This window comes from Bacillus rossius, chromosome 1, assembly GCF_032445375.1.
Source record: "Bacillus rossius redtenbacheri isolate Brsri chromosome 1, Brsri_v3, whole genome shotgun sequence".
NCBI classification, from domain to species: domain Eukaryota; kingdom Metazoa; phylum Arthropoda; class Insecta; order Phasmatodea; family Bacillidae; genus Bacillus; species Bacillus rossius.
Window position 1 is genome coordinate 365,377,553 of NC_086330.1, and position 26,267 is coordinate 365,403,819.

The 26,267-nt window shown below is 37.9% G+C and overlaps 1 protein-coding gene across 2 annotated transcripts in view; it reads right to left on the bottom strand.

Annotated features, from left to right (window-relative positions):
* Positions 1-26,267, bottom strand: part of LOC134528369 (serine/threonine-protein kinase par-1) — a 100,188-nt gene that overhangs the window by 16,056 nt on the left and 57,865 nt on the right. For both annotated transcript variants that reach the window (XM_063361938.1, XM_063361939.1), the window contains exons 13-18: positions 24,585-24,755; positions 15,127-15,363; positions 13,702-13,824; positions 13,007-13,130; positions 12,429-12,568; positions 3,992-4,116 (exon numbers count right to left, since the gene is read on the bottom strand). In XM_063361938.1, the coding sequence (XP_063218008.1) occupies positions 3,992-4,116; positions 12,429-12,568; positions 13,007-13,130; positions 13,702-13,824; positions 15,127-15,363; positions 24,585-24,755 (920 nt within the window). The remainder of the gene's footprint in view (positions 1-3,991; positions 4,117-12,428; positions 12,569-13,006; positions 13,131-13,701; positions 13,825-15,126; positions 15,364-24,584; positions 24,756-26,267) is intronic.

Sequence of the window (26,267 nt, forward strand, 5' to 3'; positions counted from 1 at the left end):
ATATAGTCCAATACAATACTTTCCCGCGAATTACGTCTCAAAAATCGAATCAATCCCGCTATTTACGTCACGAACAACCATAAACAACCAGAAAATACCGTGGAGCTAGTAGGCAATGAACATTTTAAATAGCAAAATATACATATTTTATAACATGAAAAGTTGCTTTTATTTCTAAACATGTAATAATTTAAGCCTAGGCGTGTAAAAGTACGAGTAATTATAGCAGGAGACAATCTAAAATGCACGAGGGAAAAACGTAAACTCATGAATGTACAAACATGGCTGCTTGTAAGTTCTGATACTGTATTTATGTCACAACTTAGCCGAAATACTGGTACGAGACATAAACTTCACAAGATAAAATGAGCGGTGTCTTGGTAACTGTTTTATACGTCTTTTATAATTTGGGAAGTATTGTACAGTTGACGCCATATTTTTTAAACTAACCATTTATTTCTGGGGATCGTAAATAATTAATTATTGGTATCAAGACATCATGATAAACGTAAACTTGAACATGTCACGGCAGCGAGAAAACTGGTGCGTATACCAATAAACTGGTATTAGAACTGGATAAAATTGGTACACGGGAGGTGGAGCTTATATTTTTTTCCGCTAAGCTCGCATCTATTGGTTGGCGGCTGATGGCGTCATGAGTCTGGGCGGAGCATAGAGTGCGCATGCGCCGCCGCGTCGTTACAGCAGCTGACCGAGTACAATGACCTTTCTCCGCGTTTGGCGCGCTATTGACGGTAAATATTCATCAATTTGCGGCCTTTTCTTAAAAAATTTTTTTACTGTGAGCAATGTGTATGTAGCCCGTATTTGTTATAAACCCTGCCGGTTGCAACTGTATTTATAATTTGGAGAGGCAAATAATCTCCTTGAACAGCCAAAAAAGCAAGCAGAAGAAAATTTCAAATTTATTTTTTAGGAAGTAATCAGAAAAACATTTTGGCTTTCATTCTTTTTTTATTTTTGTCAAATGTGGTAAATTAATAATTGATTAAATACTAAAGTAAAATTTGTTGTTAGTGTGTTTGTACCTGCATTGTAGTATGTGCTATTAAACAAAAGGAAAAAAATTCTAAATAAGGTAAACTGTACTCCTTTTTATACTTTTCCCTTTATTTACACTTTCCCGCTTTTTACACTTTTTTACTTTGTCCCCATGAAAAGTGCAAATAAGGGGTTTTGCTATGTATTTTTACATAGGAATATCACAATTAATATACCAATTCTGACCAATTTAAAATAAAATAAAATTGTTATACCAGGAAGTAGTAAATGATATCAAATATCTGCCCACGTATATGCCCAAATGACCATTTAATAATGTGTTTTCAGACTCCTTCACGGTAGACATCAACCAGTTTATGTACCAGAAAATAATTATTAAATATAGTTTGTACTGATAGAAATGTATCTTGGTATAATATATAGATTGTTAATAGCACAACTAAAAACAACTTAAAACTTAAAATAGCACATACGAGACACCATAGTCACTATGATATGCTATAATGCTGAATGCAATGCTGTAATCAACACCAAGGCTACCACATCAAACATATGCACTGTGTTTGCTCACATAATTTTTTCATCCCAGAACTTTAGAGGATTTAACTGTTTTTTTTTTGCATTATCCACATAACGGAGCACTTGAGCAGGCTTCGAACAATGTGGTTATAAGTTACAAGCATAGGAAACAGACAAAACATATCATCTGCGGTGCTTGTGTGCAGGGTATGTTGATTTTAATCAGCATGATTTAAATCGTGATTTTAATCATGATTTAAATCATGTGATTTTTTTTTTAAAAAATCAGTGATTAAAATCAATTTATAATATGATAGTATGAACGTTAATATTTCCTATACTGTATTGTTTAAACCAAGTAATCATGGCCACTTACATAAAAATTGACTGCTGCAAAGATAGAATGAAAATTGAATAGTACTTAATTTCTTCTACAATGTATTTATAGTTATTTTGAAACACTTGTTAAATATATGTGGGTGGAATGTACCTTTAATGCCACCTCATTTTCTCTCTTCTACTCTCCTCTACCTCATGTTTTTGTGTTGTGTGTGTGTCATATCTCCTTGGCAACAGGTTTGTCTTCCAACAATGTCAAATGCTATTTTTAGAACTGTAGGAAGGAAATTTTCAGTTCTTTGGTATGTCTGGTTTGGTTCAGTCAACATTAAGAAATCGACTGGGTACAGAAAAAGCTGCAAAACTTGTATTTTTGTTTAAAATAATAAGTAATAAGTAATATTTTATGTAGAAGTTTTACTTTGAATACTCTCGTATGTGTGCAATTCTGAGAAGAAGAAAAAAAGGAAATTGTGGTTTTGGTTTAAATTACTTTATTTAGAACAATTGGACTATAAGACTATAAAGGATGACAGAAGTGACAAAGTTACATTTAAATATGATATATTTTCAATGATGTAGTTATTTTCTATAAGACATCTTTGTTTTTTTACTAATGTTAACTATGTTACTGTACTAAAAATTTTCATAAAGTGACATCATTAATGTTTCCTTAAAACATTATGCAATGTAAAATGTGGTTATTTCAAAGAAAGAAAATTAGGTTAGTTGTCTTTACAAAATGAATTAATCTGTTATTAATTGTACTGTAGAGCAAAGTCAAGTCATGAAAACAGTCATGAAAATGTACTGTATATTACACAGATTACGATTTTTTTTATATTTTAATAAAAAAAATAGTATTTTAATAAAAAAAAACAGATTTTAATCCAAAAAATCTGATTTTTTTGATTTTTTTAAAAAAATCAGGATTTTTTCATACCCTGCTTGTGTGCTCTTTGAGAAGTGAGAGTCACTCTACTGGTGGATGATATGCCACAACCTTTTTATCACACTGTCACTCTATTTAGTTTCATTAATGAAATACCACAGATGATAGTGTATTCATGATCAGGCAAATTAAACCAGTAAAAGTCATAATCAGTGAGAGGAATGCAGGAAATCATTGCGGATGCAAACACAGCACAGCACAGCACAGCATGACACATCTGCACCCATGTTAAGACTCCAGTACACAAAACAGGCAACATTCCAATTACTCATGTCATATGTATGAACAAACACAGGTGGGTACGAACACGGATGAACATTCTCTAAAAACACACAAAAACAAGTGCAGTTGCATGCAAAAAATGCACAACTTCAAAATCAGTTATTAAAAAAAAATTAAGGATATAATCAAAAGAAACTAATTATGAAATAACAATATCCAGTAATTTTACAGTACAGTATTAACACATTTCAAGTTCAAAACATGGAGCAATCATTGAGTGTTATTGTGTTATATAAGAATCACTATTTTTGATGATGATGTACTGATACTAGCACACAAGAACATAAACTGATCCCAAAAATCATCGCAGCTATTCTGGAAATATGGTGAAGTTAAAACAGCTTTTCATGGCCAGAACCCAGATATGTATCACTATCATGGCCAGAGCTAAAACGACACGAAAATCCATTTAAAATTAAGTCCCTTTTCAATTGTATTGATAAAAAAAAAAATACTATAAAAATCTTTTGTAAATTATATCCTTAATTTTCCTTGAAAAAAAAAAAGATTTGTTAAACACTAATAAAAAAAAGTAGGAATGGCAGAATTCAGTGTACTATGTGGAGAGTTTTAGAAGTAAAAATATTACATACAACTAAAGAAATTAATAATCTCACTTTTCTGTTGTTACATTATGAAAAAGATTGATGTGTTAAAACAAAAAATTGTTTCCTCCCGATAACCTTGGCTTGTGCTGTTTTAAACTTACTGATGCACGTGTTACGATCAGCTGGCAGTTTCCAGCGCGAGCGCATCGGAACTAAGCCACACGGGACCCGGAGACAAGCAAGAGAAGCAGAGCTGCTGTTAGGCGGAGACGGACAGCGCAAACTGCTCCACATACTAGCTGCGACTGCGCAGTTGGTAGCCACGTACCTCTCTTGGGCTCGCCGCCCGCGTCAGAGGCATCCCGGCTGACGCTGATGCTGCGTCTCCAGGGCGTCGAGGCATCGCTGTCGCGGCTGAACGAGCGCGAGAAGTGCGACGAGTCCGACGTGCGCCTGCGCAAACCAACACAGCTGCTGACGGCCACACGGCTACCGGCGAGCCAACAACACTGCGTCAATGGACCTGTCACAAGAGTTATCTGACTGAATGCGCAGACACTCGACATCACGATGGGCAACCAGCGATCATTTCAACTTTTTCTTCCTAGGCAAAAGCAGAAAAAGAAATGGAAAAACAAAGAAAAGACATTTGATATAAAAATGCTAAAAAGTAGGACATGCATGATAAAATGAGACAAGATATGTGACAATAATGTAAGAGATGGACATTAAAGTTAATTACACATATTATAAAAGTGAAATTACAAAGCTCGCTAGTTAACAAAATTTCTAACATTTGTTTAAGTGTTTCCTTAGATAGAGTGTACCCATACCTGCCAACTTTCCAAGATGAAAATTAGGAAGACATTTCAAAATGTTAATTTTTCGCGTAAAGGACACGCGGCAATTTTTACTCCATGCCACAAAAATTACTGTGATTAAAAATAATTCTAGAAGCAATGATAAATAGCCTAAACCAACCATTTATCACATAAATATGATGTAAATTAACAGAAAAGTATATAAACAGTGTTTCATTGTCTTTTAACTTAATTTGAGGTTGAGCATTGCGATTTCAAAGAGGAGGCTGTCGCCTTCTTCGCTTTCTTCAAAAATTCTGCACTATAATTCTGTTCATAACATACACCAGTTTGTCTTGACTTGAGGATAGAAATTGCTTCCAGAGTTTCATTTGACATTGATGACCTGAACTGTGTTCGATTCTTCTTAATTAAGCTGAAAGTACGCTCACACTCTGCGTTACTGTGTGGGATGGATAAGATTGATAACATTACTCTAGCTATCCGATTATACTTTGCCACTCCATATACTCCTCGAATACTGGCTAACTGAGACCATTTTATATCTTCACTTACTTCTGTTGCACAAATATCTGAAATGTCGTTGACCTGAAGAGTTGTGAACTGCTTTTGTATTTCGTCTATAGCAGCATCTTGTGTTTCCCCTTCCTTTATAGCAAGCATAATAGGAAATAATTCCACAAAATAATGGACAGAAGAAAAGCTGGCATTCTCAATGTTACTGAGTCTAGCAACTTCTGCATGTTTCAATACCTCATCTTTTAAAGGAAACTTGTTGACAATGTAATCGCAAGCTAAGACAAAGTACTTACGAACAGAAGAATAGAAAACTATTTTTTCTTTGTCTTCCAGTGTTTTCACAATGTTTACAGCCTGATTCCCTACAACTAAATCAGCATCTTCTTTCTGATTCTCAATGGAGTGGTAGTCGAGTTCAAGTAAGGAGCTGCCTTTAATTACTTTCGGCTTGACAAAGTTTGATAACAGGTCTCTCAAAAAATCAAACAACAGTTGCCTAAGGACATGGATATGTGGAGATGCCGACTGTAGGGTTGTATTTACCTTATCGAATGATGGTATTACACTAAGAAGAAATAGACAAAAAGCCTTGCTGAGTTTAGATGTCAGGAACATAAACAACTTTTCTTCTCGATTAATGACAGGAGTTAGATTCTTCAAACAAGGTTTGTCACGAGAGCTTGCTAAAGCAACTGTCTTACTACTGGAACTAGGGACACTAATGGAATCTGATTTCCTTTTGCGTTCATTTTCATTTTTGGCATTTAGGCCTACTCCAACAGGGTTTGGAATGGGTTGTTTTTTATGTGAGGGGCTCATCTTAGGAATTCTGTACGAGCTAAGGCTACCAGATGATGACGATTTCTGACTTGCAACTTCTTCACTGAAGAAACTAACCAATGGGTCCAATTGTTCAACTAGCCTACACAAACTACGCCCAAGAGAGAGCCACCTTGTACTAACGTGTTTCAAAATATTTTTTGCTTCCTTATTATGAAGCTCTTGGAATTTGTGGAATCTGTCTATTCTCTTTGCACTTTTTTCTAAGTAATAGAATATATCCACAAGTATTTCATATATTTTTATGGGTAAACCCCCTACAGCTTTTTCGGCAGCCAGATTAATTAGATGGCAAATGCATCCTACAACTATGAGATCATTTTGCTTTTCTTTTAATACAGCTGCAACGCCGTTCTTGCGACCTACCATTACAGCTGCATTATCACAACACAATGCTATACAATTCTTAACAGGTACTTTCTTGAGTTCAAACTGTGAAAGCACTAAGTTCCCTATATTACGTCCGGTGGAATCACCCTCCAATGCAGAAATGGACAAAACTGTGTTAACAATTTTCTGCTGCTTTTCATCATAGAATGTGACAACAATCGGGTAAAGTTTCGCATTTGAGTCGTTACTACCATCAGTAGCAACAGCAAATGGTCCATTTTGTAAACAATGGACCAGGTCTTCTGTTTTATCAGAAGCCATTTCACTTACAATAGCTGCAGTTTTAGTTCTGGCACACCCGTACTTTTTGGCTATCTCTGAGTTTGGAAACATTTTCCGCAGCAATGCACCTGCATGATCTGCAGCAGTCAAAGGTATATTATGCTCTACCAAAAAGGCCGTAAACAGGCACTCTGCTTTTATCACGTCTAAGTCGGCATTTCCCGTTTTGACAAAAAAACTTGATATTTTCTGGCTTTCTTCCTGGCATTTTACATTTGCGGCATGTTTGGCGCTTCGACAATGAACCGTTATGTCCGTTTTCCCACCATGTGCAATATTTATGTCGGAATGACAAACTGTACAGTAAGCAAATATGTCACCCTTTACAGACTTCTTAATAAAAGAGAATTCAACACTGTACTGTTCTCTAAATACTTGATTATACACTTTCTGTTTTTTCTTAGTACTCATTTTTACCGAATTTAAATCAAACAATAACCTGAGAAACAGATTAACGGCTTACCTAACAAAAAACTTGTGCCTCAAAGGCCGAAACCATAATGAATAAAGAAACTAAACGTAACAATACCAAATTACTGCACAAATGGTATACTGATACATTAAAAAAGTCTTTAAATCAAATTACATCACGCACGAATTACCGGTAACTCCGCTAAAACACCGCCATCTCAACTGCAACTAATGAAAACAGAAAACCATCAGCATCAACAAAAGGGATAAAACAATCGATACAACAGTATCGACACATACTCTAATGTAAATATATCGTTTCCTAAGGTTCACATCGATATATCGATTACAATACTCGAGATAAATCGTTCTGTTACGCAGAACTTATTCAAAGTTGTGGAAAATTCGTACAAAATAACACTTGTCCGTAAAATCGTACAACGAAGCTATTTTTCGTACATTTTCCGGGAAAATCGTACAAGTTGGCAGGTATGTGTACCCATACAATTTTGATTTATCTGTTGCAACAAATATTAAAAAGAATTCATATTAAATTTAATTAGCTTGCAAGCTTATTTTGTATATTTTGTAGAGGTTTTATTTTAAACCGTGGAATTTATACTTTCTTCATCATACTTCTGAGGTCCCAATTAAGGCTTATGCTACACAGGAAATATGTCCCTCGGTTTACACTTCCCTGTAGTTTGAATTTATTCCTACAAAAAAAAAATAGTGTAAATGATAAATTGAAAGAAGATATGCACAACGCAAAATATATCTTTCCGTGAAATATTTGAACAGCTACACAATTGAAGCACTAAACAACCTACATAACTACACCAAACCCTGTTAGTTTAATTCAGATAATGCAACCTAAGTTAAAAAAAAAAGTTCATTTTAAAAGTGTGATGTTATGACAGAAATAATTAAACTAAATAAAGTAATCTACAAAAGCATGGCAAAAAAGTTTCCAAAATTTTTACTTACGTATGAGATGCACCACTCCGCTGGTGAGAAGCTATGTGAAAACTAACAAGAAACGTGAAACTATATTTATCACGCAGATGTGATTAGACATACTACATTAACAGTTACAAAAAAAAAAGAATCACAAGAAAATTATGCATAAAAACTAGAAGAGATGGGAGGGGAAAGGAGAGAGTGCTAGGTACTCATCAAAAAATTGGTTAACAGAACAAATAAGGCAAAAAAAAAAATCTCCCGTCATTTCTCCTTTGCTTTCATGCCATCTCCACATATATAAGAACTATTTATTTATTTATTTATTTTTTAATATATTTACTACTAGCAGATATCCGCCCACTCTGCAAATAATTACCTAATGACAGTTATAAATTTAATTTGTTGGTAATGCATTTCAATCATAAAATGACAATCGTACAAAACAAATCGCTATTACAAAAACAAAACACAATCACAAAACAAAACTAAGTCAAAAAAAAAAACCAAAATCGCAAGATTTGTTACAAAGTTCACATCTGTCATATATTATGAGAAACTGGAATATTTTTATCTTTGCTGATATAACAATTACTAGGGATGGTGATTTTTCATTTTCGCGAAATAGATGCGAAAATATGCTAAATTATATTTTTTCCGCTATAAAATGCGAAATATAGACTATTCCGAGATAAATGCGAAATCAAGGTAAAAAACGTAGATTCGTCTTCACTCTACACAATTTATTTACCGATTGTATTTAGTTTCAGTTCAGTATCAAAAGAAACCATCATTTTATGGCGTTTTCAGCACAAGTATCTTATTTTCACGTCATTCACAACAACTATTGTTCGTAAATATTGAATGAAGAATGGCCATCCATGCCTCGCGATTGTAAACAAAGCAAAGAACAACTAGCTGGAAGAGTGTCCGTCATCTTGCAGAGTACAAGTTTTTAGGCCATCGTGAATGTGTTGTATACTGTTATTTCTCGTGGTAAAAATGGGACGAAACGTCATTTCCATTCGCGATCGCATAAATGAATACAAAAGTGAACAGTTCTACGAAAGTGATACGAATATTTTAATGTGCAATTTATGTAATCGCCGCCTGGAGCGGAAAAAAAAATGTACTTGAAAAGCACATTAAATCTGAGGGACATCAGGCTGCAAAAAAAAAGATTCACCAAGAAATCGGATGAAGAAAAAAAGTCGGTAAAACGGCAAGCAACGGTTTCTGGCATGATCAAAACCCAAAAGAAGGCAAAAATTAAAAAAAAATTAAAAAAAAAAAATTGAAAACAAAAAAAACGAGTTTCTATAACATTGTCATTATTTGTGCACTCTACATCAACTATGGCCATGAAAATGGCTAAAAAATATTTATTGTAATTTTAAGTTTTCAATTTATTGCACTCATAAGTGCTAAAAAGTTACTATTTGGAAACCTGCCAAGATAGGCTATCTTTGTAGTTGTGCTAGATCTTTATTTCTGTGGTTGTTAATAATTAATATGTGTATTATTTAATGCTTTTTAAAAATATACTTTTCTTCAGTAATGTAAAATGAGAGAATTGGCTAAATCTTGTTTTTAAAAATGCTACAAAATGCTAAATTTCAAATTCAAAATGCTAAATGTTTTTATTTTAAATGCTATAAATCACCATCTCTAACAATTACTAATAAGAGTTGATTTGAAAGAAAGAAAAAAACAGTAATAAAGAATAATTAGGTAAACAATAAAAATACCATATGTATTTACCCGCGCGCGAGTCACAGATTTTATGCCGATTTTTTGTTTAATAATATGTACTGCAATACATATACGAAAAATTCCATTTTGGGTAAAAAAAAATTACCATTCCCCTGTTGTGGTTAACTATATGCTTAAATAACTAGCCTGTGTTGGTTTTTAATAAATATGTCACAAGTAAATATAAATTGTTTAATTAAAATAGCTCAGCAGTGAGTGTAAAGCATCATGAACTGCACCGTTAAACTATGTCTGCCACCTGTCCGGCGGCTACCAGGCTGTCGCCCGTAAGTGACAAGGCTGTCTGCTGCCGGGTTGGAACGCTATGCAAGAGGGGGATTTAAAAATAAACCAGCCATAGAGAGTAAGAAAGTGGGAAGAAAAGGGGGGAGAGGGGGAGAGGAAGTGTGTGTGTGTGTGAGTGTGTGTGTGTGTGTGTGAGAACCCGCAACAATGTTCACGGTTCTCCCTCCCTTTCATGACGTTGTGAACTCGAACTCGGTACCGAACACAATATCACGTCTATCTCGACAGGTTTTTGTGACTCAACTGTGTCCAAACTTTGTTTATGCGTGTGCTTTCTACTGCAACACTTCATCCATGACAAAACTGCTGTAAATGGCGTGCTTGTTTTTATTGAAGAAACTGACAAAGAAACTGACAAAAATATTGCGGGTTTTTCTCTCTCGGGGAAGATGAAAAGGAAAACATAGGTACAAAAAATAGCATTCTTCTCCTTTGTATTTTTTGTTAGATAGTGTAAGGTAGAAGGGGGTAGGGAGAGGAAGGGCCATAATGGATGGAAAGGAGAAAGACGAAGGACATCAGTGCCGTTTCTTATGTGGCAATAAGCTGAGACATGACCATAAAGACTTCACTTGTATTCTACTAAAGAAAATTTATATAGCACTAAGTTGGATTTTTTTTGCCCAAAATTAAGGGTGCAACCAATATGAAGGGGTGACCCTTCTGCCAATAAATACGGTGTGTGCCAAAGTTCAAGTCTAAAGGTCTTATAGTTGAAAAAATGGGAGTATTTTAATCTTTGAAATGGTCGCAAACCCCTTCGGAGTAGATTAACAGAAAAAATACCAGTAGCAACTGATTTTTAAAAGTGTAAGGAACATATGTGTCAAAATTCAAATCTGTAAGTCTTGTTAATAAAAAAGTGACAATATTTATATTTGAACTAGTTACAACCCCCCTGGAAATTTTTTTTAAAAATTTTTATTTAGTGGCAGATTTTTGTGTGTGTGAGAAACATTTGTGTCAAAGTTCAAGTCTGTAGGTCTTTTGTTACATAAACAGTTGACAAATGGATGTTTATTCGAAATTTCGTTAAGAAACAAAGAAAACTGAGGACCTTTTAAAATTAATTTTTTGATTGTTCCCATACGATTTATCAACATGATATATAGCGTATCATTTGCGCAATTGCATTTCTTACTGTAGTCCCAATTTCAACACGATCGGTCAAACTATCTTTTGAGTTATAAGTATACATACAGACTGACTGACGGACAGACATAAAGATTTACGGACTGACAGACAGACATAAGACACATGGACAGAGAGACAAAAATTATTAAAAATTGCAGAATTGGGATCAGTGAGTCATAAAAAGACTATTTCACTCAAAATTTGTAAAATTACTCAAACGTACAGAAAGACGCTACAGATTTATATATTTGTATAGATAAGTCAGTATTTACATAATTAGGTAACAAACACTGAATTTTCAAAATCGAGAAAATTCATGTAGAACAAACATAAACATGATTGGGCCATAGACCTGTGTTCTAGATTCTGAATCTTGAGCATACAATACCTGTTTGTCAAAAAACCCTGAACTTATACGTTAACTTACATATATTTTTTATCGGAATGATTATTGCTATAATTACAGAACATTAATTCTGAATGATGACTTCTACAAAAAAAATTTATACTTGTAAAGTTTGTAAAGATGACTCCTACTTTTATGGTAAAAGACAACCAGGAATAATACTGAAGTTATACTCTCAGTTTATGTTCACCCTAAGTAAAGTATTTGTCTTTCATAATAATTAGTAGGGACAAGATTATACGGTGAATTGCAATAAAACCGAAGTAACACTGAAAGGCATATCAAAACACAGCGTAACACTGAAATGCAAGTTAATACACCATACAGCACCAACATGCAAATTGTATCATTGAATTAGGTAAGCATTTAATCAGAACTTAATTCCAATCATAAAAAAAAGTAATCTTTTAATGTTTGAAATTCAAGGAATGTCATCTCTGGACAAAAAATTGTACCAAGTGCATGGATCAAAAAAAATAATTGAATTTGTTTTATTGTTCATCTCTTATTGAATCGCTTTTAAACCACAGAAGCAGTCTAATTTATTTTTTATTGTCCTGAATGTATCTGTTTTAGACCAAATTATTACAAATTATTTTGTCGTGAAAATGTAGCATATTAATTTTACCAATACATACCTATTTTGGCGGAGGAAGTATTTCAAAATGGCTTTTATAAAAATAAAAACAATCACACTGAAATCTTCTGTTTTAAAAACAAAATTGGACTAAAAATAAAACCATAAAATCTTGTCTCTAAAAATTAGTAATAATTAAGCATTAAAACTTGATAGTATTGTCTGAATAGTCTATACGGTCATCTCATAGCTTTACGGTTGTTCTCATGGTTCACAGTCTGCAAAAATGTAAAGTCCCTGCTGCGCCTAGCGTATCGGCTCCAGGAGAAACGTACCGAGAAGGTGTCCCGGGGCATGGCACACTGACCTGGAGGGGTTGGAGCCATACACGCTGGAGATGAAGCTGGACGGGTGGACGCTATTGGCCAGCTGGCTGAGCAGACGGCTCGACTGGAAGCCTGGCCGCATCCCGTCCTCGACGTTCAGGCGCTGCGTCAGGCTCCGCACCTGCGCACACCACTCCTTACACTGACAGCATAGCAACCAACCAAACTAGCAAACAATTTACGTACTGAAAAACCTTTGTGACCATAACTATTTTGTTAATGTGACGCACCACCGCTTAGCACACAGAAAAACCAGCATGAACAGCACAATTCTGTAATCAGTATCTCAAGAGACTTTACAATTTTGGTTTGCTGACATGTAAAAATCCTTAAAGAGGTAAATAAAATTATTTTAATAGGTTAGGTTTTAAATTATTTCAACTTAAATAAGCAGGAAAAAATTTTTTTGTCGAAAAGTATTTGAAGGGTTCACTGTATGTAGAAACAATATCTTTGAATTGCGCAAAACTGGTTAGTTTTGTATGAACACAATTCATATCCATAGGCATAGCAATTAGAAAAGTTCAATGCTGCTAACATGACCAAAAGGGGCACGAACCCTGGACAGCAGCGTAGAGAAAAGTGACTCGGCAGTGAGGATCTCAAAGTTGTCGTCGTCATCGTCTTCCTCAGCAGAGCTCACGCTGTCCGTATGCTCGAGGTGCTTGCGCGGCCGCGAGCTCCTGCGGAGGACCACACGGCACATGCTTCAGTCTTCCTCACATTTGCCATCGATAGAGACCGGAAAAAATTCGCGGATTCATTCGGCGATAGGCTAGAAGTCAAATACATATACCTTTTAGATGATTTTGCTATTGGCTTACTGTTCATCTGCACGAAACTCAACCAATTATAAACCCTCAACCAAAGAAGGAGCAAATCACAGACAAACCAGCTGAGAGGTATCACAAGTCAGCAGCCGATGAACTGACATTTGCACAAGTGCACAGGGGTATGTGCAGTCTATCCTGAAGGCTATTGAAACCGCGAATTTTTCCGGTCCCTAGCTATCGATGCATTTTTTTTATTTAAAAACCAGGAAAAAATTGACTTTCAGAAAAAAAAAGTTCACGTATTTTGTAGTTAACACTCTACTGAATGGCTCTTCGAAAGAACCAGAGCTTGAAGTCCACCCCCAGATTTCTGTATTGAACTGTGTGCTACGTTCTCACCTGAAAACCTCACGCAAGTGCCGGGCAATAAACCCCTTACTTGCTGTGAACCTGGCAGACCTGGAAGTCGTCTCCCCCATACCTGAGGCGGTGCATGTGCGTGAAGGGGCGGTCCTCGTCGGGGTTGTCTCCGTGCCGGTGCAGCGTGCCGAAGGCGCTGTTGAAGCCCTCGTCCTCGCTGGCCCCGCTGTCGCCCAGCAAGCTGCTGCAGCACGCACCATACGCACACGCCCGTCACTGCCCTCGCTCCTCACAACACTGGTGTCGCATGGACTACACATTACATTACCGGGCCAATGGCGCACAATGTTGCCATTCATACTACTCGGCTTGTTAACATTTGAATTCTTATTTTGTAGAGGTACAATTATAATAAATTTTTTTTTTTTTAAATTTTACTGTTAGTATTCTACAATGATATTAGTATTACAGTTATAAAAATTCTGAAAGAAAAAATATGTAAATTATTAACACCAATTATTATTTCAACAAAAAAATTTAAAATTTTGACATACTGCATGCAACACATGTATCAATAATCACTTAAACTTGAACAAGTTAGTAATAAGATTATAAGGTTACTAAATACTTGATTGAAATTGCCATATTTACCCGTGTATGGATTGCACATTTTTTGTTTAGGACAAGTAGTGCGACCCTTAGGCAATTTTTTCATTTTGGGTAAAACAAAAAAAAACTAACATTGTACGGTGTGGTATTTAATAAATAACGACATTAAAAATTTGAAATAATTGTTTAGTTAAATTATCTCAGCAGTGTGAGTAAAGCATCATGAACTGCGCTGTTAAGCTACGTTTGCAGCCGGTAAGTGACGTGGCTGTCTGCCCCGGGGCTGGCGCTCACGAAACAGGAAAATCTAAAACTAAACCAGCCGGAGAGTGAGAGAGCAGAGGGGTTGCATGTGTGTTTGAGAGCGTGTGGCCATGCAGCAGTGTTTACGGTTCTCCCTCCCACACTCATCGTACACAATCATCACGTGTCTATCTCAGCAGGTTTATGTGATGCAACTGTGTCCAAACATTGTTTATGTATGAGATATCCCACACTTTAAACTGCAACAGATAAATAATGTATACTATATACGGGAAAGGAAAAATGGCTATAAAAATAGTATTCTTTTCCTTTGTATTTTTGTTAGATAGTGCGGAAGGGAGGGAGGGAGGGAGGGAGGGAGGGAGGGAAGGAAGGAAGGGCCATAAAGGATGAAGAGGGGAAAGACAAAGGACTGAGGGTCAACATCAGTGCCGTGTCCCTTACAAAACAATAAGGTGAGACACGGACCATGAAGACTTCGCTTGTATTCTATGGAGACAGATATTTGGTACAACCCATATTCGAGGGCGACCCTCACAGTGAAAATGTTAAAAGTTTCATGCCCAAAATTTACAGATGCGACCCATTCACAGGGAGGGGGGGGGAGCCCTTCTGCGGGTAAATACGGCATGACTCGACACCAACTTGCTACACAGCCTCGAGGCGGCGGTACCTCATCCTCCTGGGCCGGGACAGCTTGCCCGGCTGCCGACCCCCCAGAGGGTGTCCCTCGGAGCCCTGGTCGGGCGTCGACGGCTCCAGGCTGCCCGCCCGCGGCGTCACATAGCCTCCGCCCTCCACCGCTATCGGGATGATGTACTCCCGGGGCGACTTGCGGATCGGCTCGGGCCCCACGGATATGGTGCTGTCCGTGTCGGAGTCTGCCGTGCTCTGCCTGGACAGGCTGGACCTGAAACCACCCCACAATGCAACTGCATTGCTCCAACTTATGACCCACACACATAAGCGCAGTGAAGACTATACACAGTCTGTAACATTTATATAGGTGTAGCATGAATATAAGCACTGGAAAATAGCGTTTATATTGGCTGTTCGTAGCATTTATATTTTGCCATATAGCATTTATATAGCTTTAATTTTAATAGACTAGAAAATTCTTATGTGATTCTATTATTCATTATTCGATTATTCCATATTTTCAAAACGGTTTTGAAAATTTTCTATATACACAATTCACGATGGTATAGCTGTCCATATAATATAAAATTGCCCCTTAATAACATTTAACATAAAAGTTTAAATATCACATTTGTAAAGTACCTACATCAATTAAGACTGAAAATAAAAATTTGCAACTGAGATGTTAAAATATCAATGCAAAAAACAGTCAATGTTGTTCAAGTAACAAACATAAGTGTCAAAAATCACTTTCACAAAGCCGAATATCAAAAATAATTTTCACAGAGTTCTTAAATAAAATGTAACTTTACCAAACACACATGCCACTAACAAAAATTAAAAGACAGCATTGAGCATGTTTCAACAGTCTTTTCAGTCAATCTGGTTCTTCGATCTGTGCCAATTAATATATACTTGCTAAAAAACCGTTCATCAACACTGGTTAATAACCTTAATTTTATTGTGAATAACAGCACAATATTTTAGTTTCACAGATTACAGTTTGTTTTTCGGGTTAGGAAATTAGGAAAACACTAGGTACGTTCAACAAATGAGCGACAAAAGCATAGAGCTACATTGCTGCCATCTTTTTTTTCCCGTTAAAGTGCTAACGAATTTGACTGAAGTAGAGTTTCGTAATTTTTTTTTGTGGTTGCCAAATATAAGCTGCGTGTGTTGTGAACTTAAATTAATGCATTTTTATATTTTAGTTGTTGTCATGATGTCGTCCCAAGTGCTCCTCCGACTCGCTGAGGCCATTATTGCCCGTTGCTGCTTCAGGCTTGCGTGTGCGCCGGTGCCCGTGCGCGAAAGTGTAACAAACGTCCTTGGCCGAGAGGGGAACGCTCTGCAGAGGCACCACCATAACAGTGATGTGTCTTTTCATAAGGGTTTTGTTTATGTAATTATGTCAGTGTGTAAATATCTATTTGTGTTGTTGTGTACCTGTAGATGTGTTTCCCGGGCGACTGAGTCACGTCTCCCCGCCTGTGACCATGTGGGCTCCACGCACTCGCACACGAAGGGAAGAGGGGGGATTCATGTGCGCGCGGCAAGGGGGGAGGGCGCTGAGACGTCGGGGAGCGTGGGTCGAGTTAGTCGCCTGAGTGGGATGAGAGAGTGCGGTCGCGAAGTTGTGAGTGAGAGTCGAACGGACACTGTCAGTCGTGTCACCTTTGTCACGCCCCCGTCATTCGCGTCTTCGTCGGTCACGTCACCATCATTCGTGTTGTCAGTCACGTCACCGTCAGTCACGTCACCGTCGTTCACGTCGGCAGTTACGTCACAGTCTTTTGTCATCGTCATTCACGTCACTGCCAGTCACGTCACCGTCATTCACGCCACTGTCAGTCATGTCACTGTCGTGTCACCGCCAGTCAAGTCACTGCTAGTGTCGTGTCGCGCTCAAAGTGCGTGGAGCCGGGCCTCGCCCTGATGGACTGTCACAGATGGGGGCCGTGACAGCCCATGTAAAGTGTGTGACGTGTGCAGTAAACACAACTAACGCCATAAACTCTTTTATTTCACCCGAGTTAGGGTAGTTCCCTTGCCACGTGGCACGAACCTTCTCTGCCGGAGCAGCTGGGCAGCGACTCCGAACCACGGGAACGGCCCTAACGTCGACAGTCATTTAACAGTAAATAATTTGATTGCTTGTGTTAATATCACGCACGCACGCACGCGTTGGCAAACATGGCCGCTTCAATGTTTTCACTTTCTTTCCCATGAAAATATTCATGCACTTAAATAAACGTCTCTCTTTAATCGTTTACATTTGTCTGGGTCGTACGTTACGTTTGCCGTTAACCAAGTTTACGCGTGAGCCTATGCGTATTTGAATTGTTTTTCGTGTTATTTACAAGATTCATAGATCGTGTTGATTGTTTACATGGCTTGCATTGTCACCGTTTATCAGGTTATCTTCAAACACGGTAAGAAGATGAATAAAATAAAGAATGTTCTTTATTGTATGAGGTTAGGCCGTTAATAATAAGAAATGGTTTATTTAAAAATATTAGGTAAACCTAAAATTTACTGGAAATTTTAAAATTACTGGAAATTTTAATAATTACTTCTAAAAACGGGATTGTAGCGTTTATTCGTCGGTAAACCATTTTGTCGCTTTTATTCGCGCCTATATCGTTTTTACGATTTTCCAGTGCCTCTAAGCATTAATAATACCCATCGCTAAAAAATATTATATTTCCAATTTTAAGTGAGGTTCAGGACATAATTAAGGAAAGTGAATCACTTTTTATATTTTTAATATTTCATTTTTTTTTTGTTAAGACAAAGGGACCATAGGTAAAAATTTAAGAATGAACTTTTAAGAATGTGATTTTTGAAAGTAGTTCATAAAAATATCCTAATTGGATTTATAAGCCCATAAAGGAAAAAAAAAAGTTATTTTAACTAAATACATATACTATGAATGTAAAAATAAAATCCTCTTAATTATGACCTTAATCTAAACAAAGTCAAATTCAAACTAAAAATTGTTAAAACTAGGGATGGGACGAATCCACATTTTTGTCGAATCCGAATCCTTGTTCGAATCCTCAGTGTTTGTCATCGAATCTTGAATCCCAGTCCCACACTAAACTTCACCACATGTTATTAAAAAAAAATCACACATTTATTTTAAAAAATTACATAGGCCTATGTATTAAAAAAAAATCACATGTGTATTTATAAAATTATAAAATAAGTGCATAGTGTATACACCTGATATAAAATAGAGACAAATAACCTCAAAAACCACACACATAAGTTTGCATCTGTCTAATTCTCTGTTAAATTAATCCTTCCTATGTTTTCAATAAAATACGTTTGTATAACAGACACCATTTAAAAAAAGTTACGTTTTTTTCTGCAATGTTATATTATTGAAAGTTGGAAATGATAGAGTAGTTATGCTAATTGACAAAATGCAGCGTAGTTTATCTTATGTTTGTGCCATTTCCGTTACCTTTATAATATAGTTTAGGTATACCTACAATTTTCTAGAGCTGGACGAACATCAGTTCTCTGGTTTCGAACCGAGCTGAACCGAACCTCATACAGAAATAATTGTTTTCAATTAAAATAAACCGATGACCAGCATTTTGGTCTTTAACTGAGTGGTGAGAAAGAAAGGTTCTCCAGCCATATGTAAAATTAAAACATTATATAGCTTAGCTTATATATATATATACCAACTTTTAATTCATGAAGAAGTTCCAGCATTTTGGTCTTTAACTGAGTGGTGAGAAAGAAAGATTCTCCAGCCATATGAAAAATTAAAACATTATATAGCTTAGCTTATATATATACCAACTTTTAATTCGTGAATAAGTTACATCTAAATTTCAAAAAGACTATATTCCTTTTTAATTGTACACTAACCTTCATTTAAAAAAAATATTATAAAGATGACGAACATTCAGCATAAGGCCACATAACATATTTTTGTGGTAGACATAACCTAACATTTTTAATAAGTAAAACTTTTTAATAGGACATAAAAAAAAAGACGAATGTGAATTAAGTTACCTATCTACATATTTTTGTGGTAGACATAACCTAACATTTTTAATAAGTAAAACTTTTTAATAGGACATCAAAAAAAGGCGAATGTGAATTAAGTTACCTATCTACATTACAAAACCCGCTATCTGCAGTTGCTGTTTTCTTGGAAGAATGCTGCTCGTTAGAAGAAACTTTAAACGGTTTTTTTGGGGTGGTTCTGGGTCATCCGGGTCGTCATTATCTTTTCTCCATTTGGAAAACTTAAACGACGTTAGCCTGCTCATCGCAAATCACCTCAAGAACAATAATATTGTAAACGTAACGTAAAAAGTGTGGTTATAGAAATTTGCGTCGGAAAAAAGAAAACACGAGAAATAATGATGGCTGCCGCGACTACGGTAGTCAACTTAGTACCGTACTGTAACATTTAAATTTAATTAATAGCTGCAATTGGGTACAAAGTGCCCGGTGGCAAGCATTCTCCCTACTTCCCCCTCACTCTCCTTCTGAACTGGTCCACACTCCCAGCCGCCACACACTCCTCCTCCAGCCTATTCCATTCCCCTACTGTCCTCACGACCATCGCATTTTTTCCCCTTTCTGTTCTTCTCCTCTCTTTGAAAACCTTCCTAGTATTTTCCTTCCTACTTCTAGGCATTCCCATTTTGACTTTGTCCCCCAGCTCTCCCCATCCTCCCACTCCACTCAGCACCTGGTACATCTTGACCAATCTCTCCTTCTGTCTTCTATCCTTTAAGCTCTCCCATCTCATTCCTATCATCATCTCTGTGGTACTACACTCCCCCTTCTCTTCTCTGTCCGTTCTCCTCCACTTGCCCTTCACCCATCTAGCTGCTCTCCTCTGCACCCCCTCCAGCTCCCTCTCAAGAACTGCCGTGTATGGGTCCCACACTGCTGCGGCATACTCCAGCATGGGGCGGACCATAGTTTTATAGGCCTTGTTACGTATGCTGCTGCTTCCCCCCCTGAGCACTCGTCCCAGCATGCCCAGGGCCTGTCTGCTCTTCTTCACTACCTTGTCTACATGCTCCCCCCACCCCAGGTTACCCTGCAGCACCACCCCTAGATATTTATAGCTTTTGGCCTCACTTATCACGTCTCCCCTCCAGCGATATTCCCTCCTGACAATCTTCCTCTTCCTGGTAAACCTGACCACTTTCGTCTTTCCCACATTTATTTTCATACCATTATTTTCCACCCATTCTTCCAGCCTTTCCAGATCCTCCTGTAACCCATTTCTCTCCGCATCCATGTAAACCACGCAGTCGTCTGCAAAAAGCCTAATATGCCCTTGTATCTTCTCTCCTATATCATTCGTCATTATGGTAAAGAGAAGTGGGCCAAGCACACTGCCCTGCGGCACCCCTGATGTAACCCTTCCTTCCTCCGATAACTCCTCCTCCACACGTACCCTCTGTGTCCGGTTGCTTATGAAGTCACCAATCCAACCCACCACCCTCCTGTCACTTATAGCTCCCTCCACTTTTTTCATAATTTTTTCGTGAGGAACTTTATCGAATGCTTTTTCAAAATCGATGAAGCAGGCATCAATCTGTAGACCATTATCTACCCCCTCCACCAGCTCCTCCAACAGTCCAGCCAGCTGAGTCTCACACGAATATCCCCTTCGAAATCCATGCTGTCTCCTGTCAATCCACTTTCTACCATCCAGCTCCCCTACCACATGCCTGTGCACTAACCTCTCCATCACCTTGCCCACCGCCGACGTGATACTAACAGGTCTATAGCTGGCTGGGTCCTCTTTGCTACCCCCCTTCTTGTATATCGGTACCACCACCGCCTCCTTCCATTCTTGCGGCAACTTGCCCTCCTGCATCGATCTACTGAATAGCAGCTCCAGGTACTTCACCATGGCTTTCCCCCCCAGCTTTATCATCCCATTCCCTATGTCATCCTTACCTATGGCTTTCCTGCTGTCTAACCTTTTCACTACTTTCTCAATTTCTCCCTTCCTGGACCAGTACTTTTAATACACAAGATTAAATTAATATTTTCATTACCTGACTGTTATAACCAAAATGGCCAAAGAAAATAAATACATCCCAGTAATTTAAAATACGTAATTTACGTAATCATTTCCTACCGCATTTGTCTTGTGTTAACTTGATCACGTTAGTTTTGCCGAAATACGAGAGTTCTCGTACATGCGCTTTAGTTTAACGTATGGGGTACGCAATGTTTGGTGATTTTACACTTCTCGTATACGCACTATAGTTAAAGGTATAATATACAATACCTTTGGCATTTGTACGATAGTTTATATTACGTAGTACGACAAATGCATACAAAATTCTTTAAAGTAATCAAAAAACAAAGCGCGCCCATATGAAAAAATGCTATGCGAGTTATGCGACGATTAATAATTTTATTTTTATTTTTTCTGCGCTTGAAACTGTTGAGGCGACGATTATGCGATAAAAGTCGGAATATTACAAGTAATAGAATTTTGTTGAGCTGTTTTGTGAATGGTCTCAAATGGGGGTTAGAAAATTAGAAAAACATATTTTTTTTTTAAACGAACGTTCAGTTTTTCGAATATATTTTAAGAGGTTTCGAACCGAACCGAACGTAAGGGTTCGGTTCGGTTCGAAATTTTCAAACTTCGCCCAGCACTACAATTATCAATTACTACCTAAAACTCTTAAAAACCCACCTCGAATCCCACCTCGAATCCCACCTCGGATCCTACGAATCCTCGAATCCATAGGATTCGGTATATTCGACGAATCCAAGATTCGAAAATCCCATCCCTAGTTAAAACCTTTTATGACCAAAATGCTTTTGAATCCTAAATGCTTATAATTATAAACAATGGAAATAATATTAGGTAAAAACAATATTTAAAAAGGAATATAAGTTATTTTACTTTAACTGTAAAGTTGAAGCGGGATGAACAGAGCTTTTGAATCCATAGAATAGCACTGCGTACCTAACAATGTGATAATCTAGTTACTGCTATTTGAATTATAATGGCTAAAACAAATATTTTGAAGTGGTTTAAAATATGAAAATTAAAAATTTATAAAATCATAATATTAACATATGGATTTAAAAGCCTTAATGTGAAACTGAGATCTCATTAGAACATAAAGATTTGCTGTATATCATATGAACTCCTACACTAATGCATAAAAAAAAACACAGCAGATGCCACTACATATTTAAATTTTTTCCCCATGGCTTTGTGGCCAAGTTACATGCAGGCAAAAAACTCCAGCTTGTGTTCTGACTACTGGTCCACTGGTAGTTTGTGGTAGATCTCTTGTATTTGTTATTGGATCACAAATTTTCTCACCAGGTCCTTACGAAGAACCTTTATATTTAAGCTGGTAAAGGACACACAAGTGATTATATTATAAACACTTACATAACTTTTAACTGCTATAAGATAGTATTTAGTAAATATCTGTTGAGCAAATAGAACAAAACATAAACTGCAAGAGAGCTATCATATAAAATTTACAGAAAATGCCCGCAAATAAAAAATAAATTAAATAAAGAACATCATGTGTAGAACCGAACCACCAAACACAACCTTCTGTAGGTGCACGGGTACTCGAAATGTCGAGTTAAGTTTTAAGTACTTGACTCAATACCAATTTAAAGCTCAAAAAATTCTATTAGTTTACTGTATGGTTTAGGGACATAATAAAGCACTCATGAAAATCATTTATACAAACCTGGAGTATTCTAGGATTATATGCCTAGTAGGCATGGTCGGGCAGAGAAATTTGACTTCGGGCGGGCTCGGGCGGGTAATTGTCCAAAATTTTCGGGCTCGGGCAATCTCGGTCGGGCATCAAAATCAGTTAATGAAATAAATTTTGAACATAAAATAGTCGTACTTAAGTTTGCATTGACAAACCTGAACTGTTTTTATTTATTTACTATACCGCACTGATATGAAAGTTAAACATTAAACTAAAAAATAGAGTGCATATTAATCTTGGAAATAAAGTGCTTATTAACTAAATTGTGTTTGGGTAGCTGCTTGAAGGTTCATTGTCACTGTTGATTGTTTGACCTACACTTCCACTGGTATCCATTTTGGTAAAATAATGACATGAATTAAATAGAAACAATTCACAACCACTTTCTGTAAATGCCACGCAACTACAATGTGTGTAATTAAAGTCAGCTTATAATCCTTCTCGTACACAGCAAGCAGATCCACCGGCCTTGAACACTACTTTGTGACTATTGAGCAGTGAGCTTCCGCCGTGCGTACGCGCGCGCGCGTGTGTGTGTGAGAGAGAGAGGCGGGCGACCAGCTGCATCGTTAGTCAGCCAGCGAGAGTAACGGTAAATGTTGACCTTGACCACTTCCGCTTGCTGCAGGGCTCGCTCTCTTATATGTCTCCCCCTCCCACAAACACACTTGCTGACCGGGCACCTTCTTTATCTTATCTCTCACGCACACTCACTTCACCGGCTGGTGCCGGGACGGCGACGGCGTGGCATGTTCCTGCAGCTGCCGCGCGTTCCAAAAAAAAGAAGCTTTGTTTACTTGCGCCGTGCGGTATTGCCGTTTTCCAAGGTGCCCGATATTTTCGGGCACTGAAATACCCGCCCGGAATTTCGGGTATACTTGATACCCGAAACACTGCCCAAAATTTCGGGTACCCGACCATCCATAATGCCTAGTAACTATGAAGTTTGTACTAAACTATTCAGTGGGAAATGTGATTAGTTGATACAGAAATGATTAAAAGGGTCTTGTTACAACTCAAGTACTTCAGCATTCTATGCTTATATTACGCCACCGTTTCATTATTATTAACAATGTAGATACCCTAATTAAGTAATGAATTTGCTAGCAATGGAGTAATGCGACCCAGTGACCCGAGCACATATACGGTGTGCAGAACTTCAGGAAAAACAACGCGATTTGAAAACTACTCAATATATCAGAGTGGTGTCTGTCTACGAAAAGAATTTAAGAATTCGCTGAGAGCCGATAAGTAGTTTGGTTTAGGGATTAAGTTTTTTACCTATATTTTCAGAAAAGTTAAAATGGCTAAAAGACATGTTTTCAGAGTAATTTTTAGGCATAAAAAGACTGGTACAGATTCTTAAAAACACTTAAGCATTAGGCTTTTATCTTCATTTCTCCATCATCTAATGTTATGGTCGCAGCTCAAATTTCATATTTGCCCTACACATGACGAAAAGACTGCACGCCAGTTCAGAGCCTTGCGCTTAGAGGCAATACCACGATAGAAGCACCAGCCAGCGTCGCGCTCATCATCCCGCCTCACTAACCCAGGTACGCCCCTGACGAGACGGGCCCCTTGACAGCTGGAATCCACCAGAAAAAACCAGAACGTGAGCGGCCTCATTGGTGCCGGATCACAGAGTGTACCGAAGCACGGAATACCGGTAGTAGTTTTGAAATGAGACAGTGAGACGAGGAACTGCTGCTCGAGAGGGAGCGAAGGCTACCTCTGGGAGCGCTGGTGCTGCAGCGGCGGCACGGGAGGTCGGGCGGCCGGCGGCCCGGGCGAGGTCCCTTGCTTCTCCTCCGAGCCTGCCTCCACCTGGATGGGGATGATGTGCTCACGAGGCCGAGGCTTGTCCTTGCTCACCCCTCCCTCGGGCTCCAGGGACGCCGACCTGGGGGCGAACGAGCACAGCTGGTTCCTCGTCACGAGACAAACCAACTCAAATGTCACACGAACTTCGCGTCATGTCGACAGCTACTGGGAAAGGAAATAGCAATGGCCTGCCATAAGGACTGGATTGATTTGGGAAAACCATGAAAAACTGAAATGAGGCTGGCCCGAATGGGATTCGAACCCAGTTCCTCTGTAATGAGTGTCCAGTGTGTTACCACTGCACCACTATGACATATGGATCAGCTGGCTGTGTTGCAAGAACTGTAATCCATCTTTCATCAAACACACTTATGATCCAACAGCAACAGCGCATTTCACTGATATACAAATAAAATCGCAAGTTTTTATACCCCAAAATACAAAATAGTATATTATCAAGGATAGCATAGGTGACAATTTGCATAAAAATATATCAAAGCTCTTACATCCCCCCCCCCCCCCCCCCATTTTTTGTACACTCGCTCACCCACCATCGTGATAGGCCAGCAACCACACCACCTACACAACCCCTCGACACTTCTGTATCTGAGCCAGCTGAATGCCTCGGTCTGCAAACTCTTCACTAGACTTCAGCTACTCTATCCGGAATTTTGTCAACTATTGAAATAATTGTCTTAGCTGCTTCACTTCTTCATTAAAATAGGTGTGATTATTTTGTACAGTATACATTGTTACTAATAATTTGAACAACTGAAATTGTATGCAGCCTTCTCTTTTTCCTACGCCCAAGTGGTCTTATTATAGCTAAAAGGGCAAGATCTATTATTCAAAGCCAAAAAATGTATCTAATTAGGACTTGTTCTATATTTTTAAAAAAATAATAATTTAAATCTATAATCTACAAAACTCAACACGATATACTACATAGCATGTCCTATTAAAGCTAGGAATGTCGGGAATTCGAAAACCTGCAATGCCGGACTCTGAATTTCTGCTCACGAGAAACGAGGAACACATCTCGGGGCCACTCCCATCCTGGTCACAATCAGTGGCGTAGCCCCAGGATTTGTGTATGGGGGGTGTTAAGAAGCATGCCCCCTCCCCCTCCCCGTATTAAAGCGGGGGTCCGGGGTCCTCCCCCAGGAAAATTTGGATTTTAAGGTGTAAAATAGTGCTATTTTAGCAGTTTTTGGTACTTAAATTTAAATATTGTAATGGTAAAAATTTTATTAATTTTAATATGAAATTTGTTTGAATAAGAAATTAATTAAGGATTTGGTTCTAAAGGGGGGGGGGGGGGGTTGAACCTCTAAACCCCCCCCCCCTCCTGGCTACGCCCCTGGTCATAGTTGTTCCTCCGCGCTCAACGCCCGCCTCACCACACCACCTGCCACGCTGGCCGGGAGCAGCAAGGCTGCCCATCAGCAGAGCTGACTGACTTACAGACACAGCTTATCTGCGCTGATCCCGCCCTCACGTCATCACTAACATGAGAAAATTCTGAAATCACTCAAAATATTTATGCTTATCATTATCAACCAGGCATATAAATAATTTGCATGATTATTCT